Source organism: Oncorhynchus clarkii, chromosome 20 (assembly GCF_045791955.1).
Source record: "Oncorhynchus clarkii lewisi isolate Uvic-CL-2024 chromosome 20, UVic_Ocla_1.0, whole genome shotgun sequence".
NCBI lineage: Eukaryota > Metazoa > Chordata > Actinopteri > Salmoniformes > Salmonidae > Oncorhynchus > Oncorhynchus clarkii.
Genome location: NC_092166.1, coordinates 10,567,070 through 10,581,637, shown reverse-complemented (window position 1 = coordinate 10,581,637; position 14,568 = coordinate 10,567,070). Strand labels below are relative to the sequence as shown.

The window sequence follows — 14,568 nt, the reverse complement described above, 5'->3', positions numbered from 1 at the left end:
TGCTACCCATGTGTATAACAGCAAGAGAAATGGGAGGAATCTCACTTTTAGCAAAAATGTCCACAGGAGATCCGTCAGGCAACAGCCAAGGCCAACCTTTGAACTGCCAGGCAGGGCCCTGCACGAACACAGCCACCACACGATCCCTGCACAACAAAGTTAATATCAACTTTCTAGCCCTGGCAGACATTCTGATTGCAGATTGCGGGTGAATTTTTCATGGGCGGTGGACAGCCAGTGACCGCAAGGTTGCAGGTTCGCAGCCCCGAGCTGACTAGGTGAAAAATCTGTCGATGGGCTCGAGCAAGGCACTTAAACCATAATTGATCCAGGGTCGTAGTTGGTAATGGCAGACCCTGGCCATGACCCAACTCTCCAAAAAGGCGACTCAGAGGGAGTTGAAATATGCAAAACAAACTAAAAACATATCCAATTCACACATGCGAAGTAACACACATTTTAAACTAAAATTAAACTGTGTGGTTTGAGTCCTGAATACTGATCGGCTGACAGCCATGGTATATCAGACCGTATACCATGGGCATGAAAAAAACATTTATTTTTACTGCTCTAATTACATTGGTATCCAGTTAATTATAGCAATAAGGCACCTCTGGGTTATATTTAATCAATAAGGCCTGGCGAGGTGTAATATATGGCCAATATACCACGGCTAAGGGCCATGTTCAGGCACTCTGCGTTGCATCGTGCATAAGAATAGCCCTTTAGCTGTGGTATATTGGCCATATACCACACCTCTTCGGGCCTTATTGCTTAATTATAAACACAAACCCAATAGACAAATAATACAACATGTCACTGTACTGAATGTGTATAGTCCAGTAAAATGGCAGTACGCATTGTAAGCCAGATTTAGATAGTCATTTGTAAACTTTTGAGGGGCTGGTTGCTAAAGTGGTGTAGCAGTATGTGGATGTAGGGTACTTTCATGTACAGCCAAGAATTACAACAATATTGTCAGGTACTGTCGATCATATAAACTCCCTTTTCAGGACCCTGTCTTTCAAAGATAATTCATAAAAATCTAATTAACTTCACAGATCTTCATTGTAAAGGGTTTAAACACTGTTTCCCATGCTTGTTCACTGAACCATAAACAATTAATGAACATGCACATGTGGAACGGTCATTAATAAGACTAACAGTTTAGACGGTAGGCAATTAAGGTCACAGTTATGAAAAAGTAGGACACTAAAGAGACCTTTCTACAGACTCTGAAAAACACCAAAAGAAAGATGCCCAAGGTCCCTGCTCATCTGTGTGAACGTGCCTTAGGCATGCTGCAAGGAGGCATGAGGACTGCAGATGTGGCCAGGGCAATAAATTGCAATGTCCGTACTATGAGACAGCTAAGACAGCAACTACAGTGAGACAGGACAGACAGCTGAACGTCCTCGCAGTGGCCGACCACACGTAACACCTGCACAGGATCGGTACATCCGAACATCACACCTGCGGGACAGGTACAGGATGGCAACCACTGCCCGAGTCACACCAGGAACGTACAATCCCTCCATCAGTGCTCAAACTGTCCGCAATAGGCTGAGAGATGTTGGACTGAGGGCTTGTTGGCCTGTTGTAAGGCAGGTCCTCACCAGACATCACCGGCTATGGGCAGAAATCCACCGTTGCTGGACCAGACAGGACTGGCAAAAAGTGCTCTTCAATGACGAGTCGCGGTTGTGTCTCACCAGGGGTGATGGTCGGATTCGCGTTTATCATCGAAGGAATGAGCGTAACACCGAGGCCTGTACTCTGGAGCGGGATCGATTTGGAAGTGGAGGGTCCGTCACGGTCTGTGGCGGTGTGTCACAGCATCATCGGACTGAGCTTGTCATTGCAGGCAATCTAAACACTGTGCATTAAAGGGAAGACATCCTCCTCCCTCATGTGGTAGCCTTCCTGCAGGCTCATCCTGACATGACCCTCCAGCATGACAATGACACCAGCCATACTGCTCGTTCTGTGCGTGATTTCCTGCAAGACAGGAATGTCAGTGTTCTGCCATGGCCAGCAAAGAGCCCAGATCAATGCCATTGAGCACGTCTGGGACCTGCTGGATCGGAGGGTGAGGGCTAGGGCCATTCCCCCCAGAAATGTCCGGGAACTTGCAGGCGCCTTGGTGGAAGAGTGGGGTAACATCTCACAGCAAGAACTGGGAAACCTGGTGCAGTCCACGAGGAGGAGATGCACTGCAGTACTTTTGATGTTTGGGGGACTAAGACAACCATGGGTCGCATTAAAATTGGCACAGGCCACATTTGGTCCAGGGGCCTTAGGCTTGAGACTCCCGGTGCACGGCTACTCAAACAAGACAGGCTGCCTTCCGCGGCTGCTTGCTTCCAGTTCCCGGACCACAAGACACCAAGCCCCTCAAGCAGCACAGCACACAGCTCGTCCATGCTGTTTATTTTCTCAGCATGCTGTCGAATTCATGCACTCAACATATTCTTCCAAAAACAAAAACGATGCTGCTTTCCACGATGCTTCTAAATATAAGTCCACATGTTCTCTATTATAGTATTAGTTTGTGCATCTTGCTCTATGCAAAACCCAGGTTAGTTAAAGGAAGCTGGTATGTGCCTAAAATAATGTTAAAATCGCTAACTAAATGCCATTTAGCTAGTGCAAAGCAAACGTTAGCTCTAATACAGGTTGGTACCAGTGGTGTAGATGAGCATGTTTATGCAACGGCAGCTCTGAATCTTTTATTCAAATGTGATTAGGGTCCCCTGGGAAACACTGACCAACACTTTGGTTCCTACCCTGACTTAACTCCTACCTGGCTTTTTCCATTTCTTGTCAACCATAGAAATATAATGATTATTCTATGACTCAAACAGTTCACAAGTCAAAAAGCAATATTTGGTAGAAAAATTGCAATTCGATTTTTTGCTCAAATCGTGCAACCCTACTAACAACCTGGTATCATTACCAGTATATGCAAACATTTGGTGGGTATGGCACAGAAAGTAAAAGTAAAATGGATACCTTCTTCAAAATATGTACTTTAAAACTAAGTATGATTCATATAGGCCCAAAGTAGGCAATATCTCAATCAACTAAAAACATGTATTTTTCTGGTGCTCCTACATTTGTGTGGTGCTCACAGATTTTATTTTTAGCCCAGTCTGAATGGTTTCCACTTGGCCGTCATGTCCTGGTGACGATACAGAGTGGAACATATATATATATATATGGAAGATGACAAATGATCATGTCTGGTGGTGGTGACTCACCAGTCCTGCGGTGCTAGTTTGAGGGGCTGGTCAATAACCCTGTAGGGCACGGTGACGCTGAGCGTTGCCCCCCCGGGCTGAATCTGGTCCTTACGTCTCTGGAGCAGCACCTCGTTGTCCCGCTGGATGCCCTGCTTCTTCTTCTCCTCTGACGTCACAAACCTGACAGACGGTGGGAGAGCAAGGAAAAAAATAAACACGTTGGTTAATATCAATTCAGTATGAGAGGACGCCAGAAAGCAGGAATCACGGATTCCTGAGAATTCTTATCACTGACGCATTACGATTATCAACGGTTCTTCAGAAAGGGGGGCAAAGCTAAAAATACGTTTTTTTGGGACGATGAAGGTGACTTATAGCTTTATGGATATATGCAAATCTCAAAGGCATTATACATCTAATAATGAGGTTGGTTTTTGGAATTTATTTTATACATATGAATAATTGGTAGTAGTGGTCCCAAGAGGACAAATGTTGACAACTTGGGTGTGATAAGATCAAGTTACTAAGTAATGAAGTCTTATTATTCATTTCCAGCACAGATTTTATTTTTTGCCCAGTCTGAATGGTTTCCACTTGGCCGTCATTTGTTCCAGCCTCTGCCTTCAAAGCCCTCCATTGTCTCCCTAGTACGCTAACTACAAAAAAACAAGTCCCATCTTCTCCCAGTCACACTAAAAAGACATCCCCCCATAGGGTTTAGTTTTTTGTCTGTTTTAAAACTTAGCAACTGCTAGCCTCTCCATACACAAAACAAGGTGTATCGTGAGGTCCCTGGCAATTTGCAGCCCTAGTAGTTAATGTATAAAAAATGTCAGTAAGTAATTTGACCAAATGGGCAGCTCCCGCTCTTTCGTTTTGTAGGACAGTATTGGAGAACCAGTTTCTTGACCTAATTATGTTTATTCTCTTTGACGATAAAGGCCAATAATAAGCACTCATTTTCTTTTACCAAAAGTAATTCCCGACCCCTATTAAAAACACCCTGTTTTTAAATGTAACCGGACACTATGACCTCAGGCAACAGGCTGGCTTAGGAGCCAACAGCTATGTGCAGCTATGGTAGCAATATTTAGAAGGAGCTGTCATGTATTCGCAGAGCAGGGGGCGTTAATAAAGAGCTGTCATGTATTCGCAGAGCAGGGGGCGTTAATAAAGAGCTGTCATGTATTCACAGAGCAGGGGGTGGGTAGTTAGACCCTGTGTTCTGCCATCAGGGCTCTCCCTGGTTATAGCTCTACCTCCATGCTGCTCATCCACACAGCCGGAGCCACCGCCATCTTATGACGTCCAGTGATTTATGACGCCAATTAAACTGCAAAATAGCAATTACTCCACTCATATGCGTCTGTGTGTGTGTGTGTGTGTGTACGCACCTTCAATGAACACGCCGGTGTATTTCACCTTCGTGAGGTGTGGAGGTGGCGAACAATGGCATTGCAGAGGGTTTTCATTGTTTAAGCCTCAGTCGTGAAGTACTGTTATTAATCAAATAAGAATGTGTATTTTTCTTGGATAAAACTAGACTTAAATGTCATGTACCTTACACTTTTACCACTTAAGACAAATGCTTGTGCACATTTCAACGGATAGGGATTTGGCTCAGTCAAACACCGGCTTCCTATTTAGCACTTTCTACTCAATGTATTTGTACAAAGCAGAAGACAATTAAAATGGTTGATAATTACCAACACCCAGCACCACAAATACAGTGGCATAAATACTGTGCGTGTATTGATGACGATGACTTACCAGGGTTGAACACCAAAAGGATTTATCAACGTTTTTTCCCCCTGTAGACACACACACACACACACACAATACTTACTTGAGGTCCTGCAGGAGGTCCTTGGCATTGAGCATGGTGATGAGGGACGTGGTGGCCGCTGGGATGATGACGATGGGAGTCCTAGAGCCTGCAATGAAACAGGACCACAATATGCATTAGTTCATATATTCCCATCAAACACACACACACACACACACACAGCAGTACTTACCCTTCTTTTGATTTGGTGGGGGTCTGGCTTGGGAAACTGCAGGGAGAAGGAGACAACATATGAAACGTGTTAAGAGGCCACAGCTCTGGCTTCTATTCAGCTTTCAACAGAAAGCCATAGACCAGGTAAAGCCAATGCACTGTTTTAGTGATCCAATTTCTAAAAGAAAATGTAAAAAAACGTAATGAGTTGGCTTACTGAAGACGCGTATTATCAAACCAACGTACTGCTGTTCCGTTTACCGATTTCAGTTTCACTTGTTCGTTCCGAGACACGACCTATAGATATTTTGTCTCCATGTGTCTAGAGGCTTGGATACAATGAGTAGCGGGCAGCTTTAGTATGCTTCCTGTATTTCACTATAGTAAAGCAGCTCTTACTATGGTTTATTTTATAGTTAAAGGGCCCGTATTCACAAAGAGTCTCAGATTATGAGTGCTGATCTAGGATCAGGTCACCACTGTTCATATAATTAAATTCATTATTCTCCGAAAAGGCAAAACTGATCCTATATAAGTGCTCCAACTCAGACTCTGAATATAGGCCCAGATCTCATCCAACAGAGCCATGTGTGTCATCGGAGGCTTCCAAAAATAGATTTTTCACTTAGGTTTTAAAAGCTTGCATCTCTTTTCCACCAAGAACAGACAAAACAGCATTGATTCTGCCCGAGATACATTTATGCTGGTTATTGCCTTGATTATTAATATATTTTGTGACAGGAGAGATGACACTGTTGCATTAATGCAAAAAAAAAAGCAAAAAAAGGGCATTGAAATGTGGGGTTCAGAAGTCAAATTAAAAGTCAAGTTGTCATTAAAAGGGACATAACACTCAAGTCAACATGTTTCCGATTGTTAGACTGTACAGTCACATTGAATACCGTCCTGTTTTCAGACCAGAAAAAGTAACGACCCTTTTAAACTAATGTGTTGTGTACTGTGTGTGGCGAGTTCCTTAAAAGCTGAATTTCAGCATTCCTTCCTCCTGGCCAGTGTTTGTGACATCTGCTACTTTATCAAACTGAGCTCATCTATTAATCTACATCAGCGGTGCAGTTGAAAATGTGTCACATTCTGGTTGTCAGGCTATCGCTCACAACGTGGACGGATGTCACACATCGAACGTGACTTTTCCTCTACACAGCCACGCTGTGTCAGAACTGGATAACAAACTTGCGATTCAAGGGCCTGAGCGGTGACGAGTCCAGCATGACATGCTGTGCAGGGTTTCATTCCAGCCCAGCACCAAAACTAACTTTCTGTACCAGGGTTGGTGGTGACCACTGATATAGGAGTTTTAAAATAACTTGTAAAGCCGTCTCTACGAAGGCCTACTTTAAACACGTCGTTTCCATTTGATCTACTTTGGTGCTGCTAGATACAGACCTGGTCTGGGGATGGGCTGCAGGGCTGGTGTCTGGGCCTTCCTGGCAGACGCTCCCTCCTGAAACACAAACACACTGGTCAAGCTGCAGCTAGGGCTGGCACAGTATAACCAACGATTACGGATGAAGACCGTCATGAAAATAAAATAAACATGAAATCTGTCCCGGTACCCCCTGTATATATCCTCGTTATGGTTATTTAATTGTGTAACAAAAACTAGAGTAAGTTTTTTTTTTGCAACATACCCAAATCTAACTACCTGTAGCTCAGGACCTGAAGCAAGGATATGCATATTATTGATACTATTTGAAAATGAAACACTGAAGTTTGTGGAAATCTGAAATTAATGTAGGAAAATATAACACAGATGTGGTAAAAGATAAAACAAAAAAACATGCATTCTTTATTTTTTATTCCATTATCTTTGAATTGCAAGAAAAAGGCCATCCTTTCAGATAGGAGTCTAGGTGTCCTATAGATTTTGGCCAACAGATGGCAGCAGTGTGTGTGCAAAGTTTCAGACTGATCCAGTGAAGAATTACATTACTGCACAATATTTTGTATCACGTCTGCCAGGAGTTTTTCCAAATGTGCCTACTTGTTCAATTGATACAATTAAGTACATAACTATGGAGAAAATACTAAAATGATATGGTAATAAAAAATGTAAGTAGACACACTCCCAGGAATGTCATACATGATGGATCATTAGTTTATACACTAATTTTCACACATCTAGAAAACTATGCTACATTTTATCTCTGGGACCCTCAGGATGACAAATCAGAGCAAAATTACTAAATGTAAGTACATTATTTACCTTCAGAGGTGAATGTATCAAATCAAATTTTATTAGTCACATGCGCCAAATACAACTGGTGTAGACCTTAGTGAAAGCCTTACTTATGAGCCCCTAACCAAAAATACAGTAAAAAATAAAATAATAATATGGACAGGAATAAGAAATAAAAGTAACAAGTAATTAAAGAGCAGCAGTAAAATAACAAAAGCGAGACTATATACATGGGGGGGGGGGGGGGGGTACCGGTACAGAGTCAGTGTGGGGCACCGGTTAGTTGAGGTAATATGCAGGTAGAGTTATTAAAGTGACTATGCATAGATAACAGAGCAGCAGTGGTGTAAAAGAGGGAGGGGGAAAGGCAAATAGTCTGGATAGCCATTTGATTAGGTGTTCAGGATTCTTATGGCTTGGGGGTAGAAGCTGTTTAGAAACCTCTTGGACATAGACTTGGTGCTCAGGTACCACTTGCCGTGCGGTAGAGAGATCAGTCTATGACTAGGGTGGCTGGAGTCTGGCAATTCTTAAGGCCTTCCTCTGACACCGCCTGGTATCGAGGTCCTGGATGGCAGGAAGCTTGGCCCCAGTGATGTACTGGGCCGTTCGCACTACCTTCTGTAGTGCCGTGCGGTCGGAAGCCGAGCAGTTGCCATACCAGGCAGTGATGCAACCAATCAAGATGCTCTCGATGGTGTAGCTGTAGAACCTTTTGAGGATCTGAGGACCCATGCCAAATCTTCAGTCTTCTGGGGAAAAGGCTTTGTCGTGCCCTCTTCAAGACTGTCTTGGTGTGCTTGGACCATGTTTGCTTGTTGGTGATGTGGACACCAAGGAATTTGAAGCTCTCAACCTGCTCCACTACAGCCCCATCAATAAGAATGGGGGCATTCTTGGTCCTTCTCCTGTAGTCCACAATCATCTCCTTTGTCTTGATCACGTTGAGGGAGAGGTTGTTGTCCTGGCACAACACGTTAAGGTTTCTGACCTCCCTATAGGCTGTCTCATCGTTGTCGGTGATCAGGCCTACCACCATTGTGTCATCTGCAAACTTAAATGGGGTTGGAGTCGTGCAGTCATGTGTGAACAGGGAGTACAAGAGGGGACTGAACACGCACCCCTGAGAGGCCTCTGTGTTGAGGATCAGCGTGGTGGATGTGTTGTTACCTACCCTTAACACCTGGGGGCAGCCCGTCAGGAAGTCCAAGATCCAGTTGCAGAGGGAGGTGTTTAGACCCAGGATCCTCAGCTTATTGATGAGCTTGGAGGGCACTATGGTGTTGAATGCTGAGCTGTACTCAATAAAATAGCATTCTCACATAGGTGTTCCTTTTGTCCAGGTGGAAAAGGGCAGTGTGGAGTACAATATAGATTGCATCTGTGGATCTGTTGGGGCGGTATGCAAATTTGAGTGGGTCTAGGATTATGGTGTTGATGTGAGCCATGCCCAGCCTTGGTAGTCATTTAGGCAGGTTACCTTAGTGCATGTGACCAAGGACACTATGTTGGTCTGCTTAAAACATGTTGGTATTATAGACTCGGACGGGTTGAAAATGTCAGACACTTGCCAACTGGTCGGCACATGCTCGCATTACACATCCTGATAATCCATCTGGCCCTGCGGCCTAGTGAATGTTGACCTGTTTAAAGGTCTTACTCACATCGGCTGCAGAGAGAGTGATCACAGTCTTCCGAAACAGCTGGTGCTCTCATGCATGTTTCAGTGTTCTTTGCCTCGAAGCGAGAATAGAAGAAGTTTAGCTTGTCTGGTAGGCTCATGTCACTGGGCAGCTCTTGGCTGTACTTCCCTTTGCAGTCTAATGGTTTGCAAGCCCTGCCACATCCGACGAGCGTCAGAGCCGGTGTAGTACAATTCGATCTTAGTGCTGTATTGACGCTTTTCCTGTTTGATGGTTCGTCGGAGGAGGGCATAGCGGGATTCCTTATAAGCTTCTGGGTTAGAGTCCCGCTCCTTGAAAGCGGCAGCTCTAGCCTTTAGCTCAGTGAGGATGTTGCCTGTAATCCATGGCTTCTGGTTGGGGTATGTACGTACAGTCACTGTGGGGACAACGTCATCAATGCACTTATTGATGAAGCCAAAAACTGATGTGGTGTACTCCTCAATGCGGTCTGAGAAATCCTGGAACATATTCAAATCTGTGCTGGCAAAACAGTCCTGCAGCTTAGCGTCTGCTTCATCTGACCACTTTCTTATTGACCCGAGTCACTGGTGCTTCCTGCTTTAATTTTTGCTTGTAAGCAGGAATCAGAAGGATAGAATTATGGTCAGATTTGCCAAATGGAGGGCGAGCTTTGTTTGCGTGGAGTAAAGGTGTTCCAGAGCCCCCCCCCCCCCCCCCTCTGGTTGCACAGGTGACATGCTGATAGAAATTTGGTAAAACAGATTTAAGTTCCCATGCATTAACCTCTGATGATCTTCAGATGGCACTCATAGGACTTCATGTTACACAATACATGTATGTTTTGTTCGAGAAAGTTCATATTTATATCCAAAAATTTCCGTTTACATTGGCGCGTTATGGTCAGTAATGCATTGTCTCAAACAAACATCCGGTGAAAGTGCAGAGAGCCACATCAAATAACAGAAATACTCATGAACGATACAAGTGTTAGCAAAAAAAAAAACAGGGAAAATGATATAAAAATCTAACTTATTAAATCACACGTAAGATACTCAATTAAAGCTACACTCGTTGTGAATCCAGCCAACATGTCAGATTTTAAAAAGGCTTTTCCGCGAAAGCATAAGAAGCTATTATCTGAAGATAACAAGTGTCAAAGAGGGTAGCATATTTCAACCCTGCAGGCGCTACACAAAAACGCAGAAATAAAATACAAAACATGCATTACCTTTGACGAGCTTCTTTTGTTGGCACTCCAATATGTCCCATAAACATCACAATTGGTCCTTTTGTTCGATTAATTCCGTCCATATATATCCAAATGTAAATGTATAAAGCGCGTTTGATCCAGAAAAAAAACAGCTTCCAAAATGCCCAACGTGACTACAAAATATTTCAAACTACTTTTGTAATACAACTTTAGGTATTTTTAAACGTTAATAATCGATCAAATTGTAGACGGGTCTATCTGTGTTCAATACAGGAAGACAACAAACCAAGCTACTTTTCACATCTTGCGCACTCTCAACAGTGTTACCCAGTTCCAAGATGGCCGTACTTCTTCATTGCACAAATTAATAACCTCAACCAAATTCCAAAGACTGTTGAAATCCAGTGGAAGTGGTAAGAACTGAAACCAGTTCCTAAGAAATATCATTTGCCAACGAGAACTCACTGAACAGACAGAGACCTAAAAAAAAACCAGACATGATTCAAACAGTTTTAGAAACTTCAGTGTTTTCTATCCAAATCTACTAATAATATGCATATCTTATATATTCTTGGCATGAGTAGCAGGAAGTTGAAATTGGGCACGCTATTTATCCAAAAGTGAAAATGCTGCCCCCTATCCCAAAGAGGTTTTAACCTCTACGGGATGGGTGTCCCTAAACCAGGATGGTTGTTGCTAACGTGCGCTAATGTCACTAGAACGGTGTTATATACAACAGCCAACTTTCCGGGACCAAGACATGTCTTATATGGGCAGAAAGCGTAAATTCTTGTTAATCTATCTGCAGTTTCCAATTAACAGTAGCTATTACAGTGGAAAAAATACCATGCAATTGTTTGATTGCACAAACTTATCACGGCAACTGGTTTGATAACAGCTCACCCAGAGGCGGCGCTCATAGTAGCCGGGGACTAACTTCACTAGGGTAGGGGGCAGTTTTCTGAATTTTGGATGAAAAGCGGGCCCAAATTAAACTGCTTGCTACTCAGGCCCAGAAGATAGGATATGCGTATAATTAGTAGATTTGGATTGAAAACACTAAAGTTTTCCAAAACTGTTAAAATAATGTCTGTGAGTATAACAGAACTGATATGGCAGGCGAAAACCTGAGGAAAATCCAACCCGGAAGAACTATTATTTTTGAAAGGCTGTTTTTCCATTGAAAGCCTATCCACCATACAAGACTTAGGACCCAGTTCACAAGCTCTGTGGCTTCCTCAACATGTGACCAGTCTTTAGGCATTGTTTCAGGCGTTTACTCTGAAAAATTAGGGAGATGCAGCACTTTCAATCAGTGGCTAGTGGAAATTTCAATTCATCAGCCATGCGCCCTGATCGTGAACGCGCCTCGTTTCTCCTTTCCTATTGACAAAGCTTTTGTCCGGTTGAAATATTGATTATTACATCAACCAGAGGATTGATTTTAAACATTGTTTGGCATGTTCCTACTGACTTATTGTACTTTTAAAAAACTTTGTCTGGAATTAGTGAAAGTGTGCTTTCGCTGTAAAACATTTTTGAAATCTGACTCAGCGGTTGCATTAAGGAGAAGTTTATCTATAATTGCATGCTTAAGGGCTTGTAAGTAAGCATTTCACATGAAGGTCTCCACCGGTTGTATTCGGGGCATGTGGCACAGGGTATGGGCGAGTCGAAAGGCATGGGTGTATGGAAAGCCAATTAGCTAATTGTGCAGATTTGCTGCCACTCAAGACCTTTGTGTGGCTGATTGGGCTGCACGACGAGTCGATAAGTCGGCGACCAGTGCACCGTTGTATCTACGTGCCTGCTGTTGGGGCATTTTCTATTAAACCTTACTAATGCTTTTGTACTAAAATATCCATCTTTAAGCCTAGTCATTGGGCTTGAGTGTGTTAAATAAACTAACTCATAAGATAGAAAAGTGTGTGTGTGCATTAATAGAGGCCTGTTCTAACTGTTGTGTGTGTAGAAAGACAACATGATGTCTTGGAGCTCAGCCAAGACTCGACAGAAACGGACCGGTCCTTCTTAAGATAACTGGAGACAGAGTAAAGGTTATATCCTGCACAACAGTGATAAAGCTGCTGTTCTGTTCGGAGCCTGTTTCTGGGAAAAAGGTTCATCCTGTGTGTGTGGGTGGGGCCAGTAGAACCATACAGCATCTGAGCCGACAATCAAAAGCACTTGTTTGACCAACTTCGGGGAACCGTTGAGCTACTGATAGAGGAAGTATGAAGTTTGCGACAGACTGAGGCAACCTTTTCTCCCCTCACACAAACATACTTAGGGTCACGTGTTTTGCAGATGCTTGCATGGGGTAGCCTGACTATATAAATTATCCTGTACTTTTTGTACAGCAGGCTCTTGCTCCACCTGCGTGCTCTCGCTCCACCTGCATAAAATATGACCAGCCTCATTGTAATAATTTTTTACAATTAAGGTAATACATTGATTGAATATTTCTCTTCATTATTAGTTAAGGTAGAATTTCCACCACACTTCCGTCCTGCTTCCTATTGGGTATCAAGGTCGTGTTGCTGGCGGTAGCTAACGTGGCAATTTTTTCCACTCCTCATATGATTTTATTTAAATTAGGACAGCAGCCTAAACAAATAAATAATATTGATAACCATCTAGATGTCACATTGATACATACAGTCTACTAGTCAATGGGAAGGGCATGAACGGCAACACCAGGACACAGTGCCCTTCGCTCCCGCTTGACAAGCACTTACTGTCCAGCAACTGCGTGGGAAGTAGCTACCTAGTAGCCAATAGTCAGTTAGTAGACGCATACGATGCATGAAGCAACAGTACACCCAATTATGTGTAAAACTAAGGCCGGACAAAGTCGAATTACGGTTTAACGGATGCCCCGCCTTAACTCCACACCCCGCAAAATAAATATAGATTTTTTAAAATATTTATGCGGTGGCAATATATGCAGAGCTTTGTTTATAATGCACTGTCCGCTCACCCTTGAGGCTTTCCCCAAGTTGATGCGCAAGAGACCAAAACAGCCTCAGTTCATGTTCCAGCCTCAGATTGGACAGTGAAACACACACGTTCACACCTGCAGGAGACGTGCAGATGTTTACATTTTTCTCCTGTGTTGTCATGGCCGAAGCCAGTGCAAATTCCTACTGTGTGTGTCCAAGTTAAACGTGGGACGTCACAAATGATAAAACACAGTCGGTTAAACTAATGTTTAATGCATAATTTTCAGATCTATTAGAAGCGATTAATAGACGAGACATCATTGAACCAATTGACTGGCCAGAGAGCAGGTCATTCATCAGCAAAGACACCGTGCAATGTGATAGTATTTTGGACAACCAAATTGAAGTCAAAATGATTGATGAAATTGAAGTGTGTCAACTGTATGGTGATTTGTGATTCATAACTTTTTTCCCAGTAATAGTAGGCCAACCGATAACACCAGGACGGAATGCATTCGAGGTGATAAGCCGCCAAGAACAGCTAGCATGTCGAGGAAAATATGTCGCCAGTGGCATGCACACACCTCCTGCAGATCAGCAGCTCCACAATGTGATCGCATGTCTCCAAGGTGGCAGCCAGGCGAGACAATCAGAGGCCGCGGTGAGCAAAATTACTGGGCTCGAAATTTAGTCAAGCTTGCGCCATAGAGTGATGCTTCTAGTTGTGCATGTTATAAACAATATTTTTTATTTTGATAGGCTACTCTACAGCTGAATTTATGTATTTTTTCCAATGCTCCATTAATTTGGCAGACCTAACGTGATTGACCCTCTTTCTACAAGGCCTAGTCTATGAGGGGCCTAATCATATTTGCATGAATATTTTGTTAACGGCTATAGAGATTTATTCCAGCTCATTAATATGCATCAACATTTTTAACTGATTACAATTATTTGTCAATCATTATTGAATTAGATTTTTCTTAGTGTTCAATTACACATCAAAATCACGAGATTTGTATTGCACTTAAAATATATATTTAAAAAAAATCAGGAATAACGAACCGGTCACAGGTTATACTTCCCACTGTGTTTCCTTTCTCATGGTTATAACACTGACATCTGCATTTTTAAGAAAACTTACAATTTCTTGAAACTCACATTAGGCCCTAGAGCATGCACAAGCACATTGTGGTAAAGTACGGTTGGTTATTCCTTATCCACTTTATGTTCATACACACACATGTGTGTTGAAGTTTACATACACCTTAACCAAATATACTTAATCTCAGTTTCAAATTCCTGACATTTAATCCTAGTAAAAATTCC

The 14,568-nt window shown here is 42.8% G+C and overlaps 2 protein-coding genes across 2 annotated transcripts in view; one reads left to right on the top strand and one right to left on the bottom strand.

The window, feature by feature from the left end:
* Positions 1–14,568, top strand: part of LOC139375861 (beta-1,3-galactosyltransferase 2-like) — a 67,339-nt gene that overhangs the window by 4,414 nt on the left and 48,357 nt on the right. The window lies entirely within an intron of this gene.
* Positions 1–14,568, bottom strand: part of LOC139375860 (parafibromin) — a 36,425-nt gene that overhangs the window by 2,150 nt on the left and 19,707 nt on the right. Inside the window, exons 11-15 of the mRNA XM_071117792.1 lie at positions 6,649–6,706; positions 5,261–5,296; positions 5,089–5,176; positions 3,261–3,422; positions 46–146 (exon numbers count right to left, since the gene is read on the bottom strand). Of these exons, the coding sequence (XP_070973893.1) occupies positions 46–146; positions 3,261–3,422; positions 5,089–5,176; positions 5,261–5,296; positions 6,649–6,706 (445 nt within the window). The remainder of the gene's footprint in view (positions 1–45; positions 147–3,260; positions 3,423–5,088; positions 5,177–5,260; positions 5,297–6,648; positions 6,707–14,568) is intronic.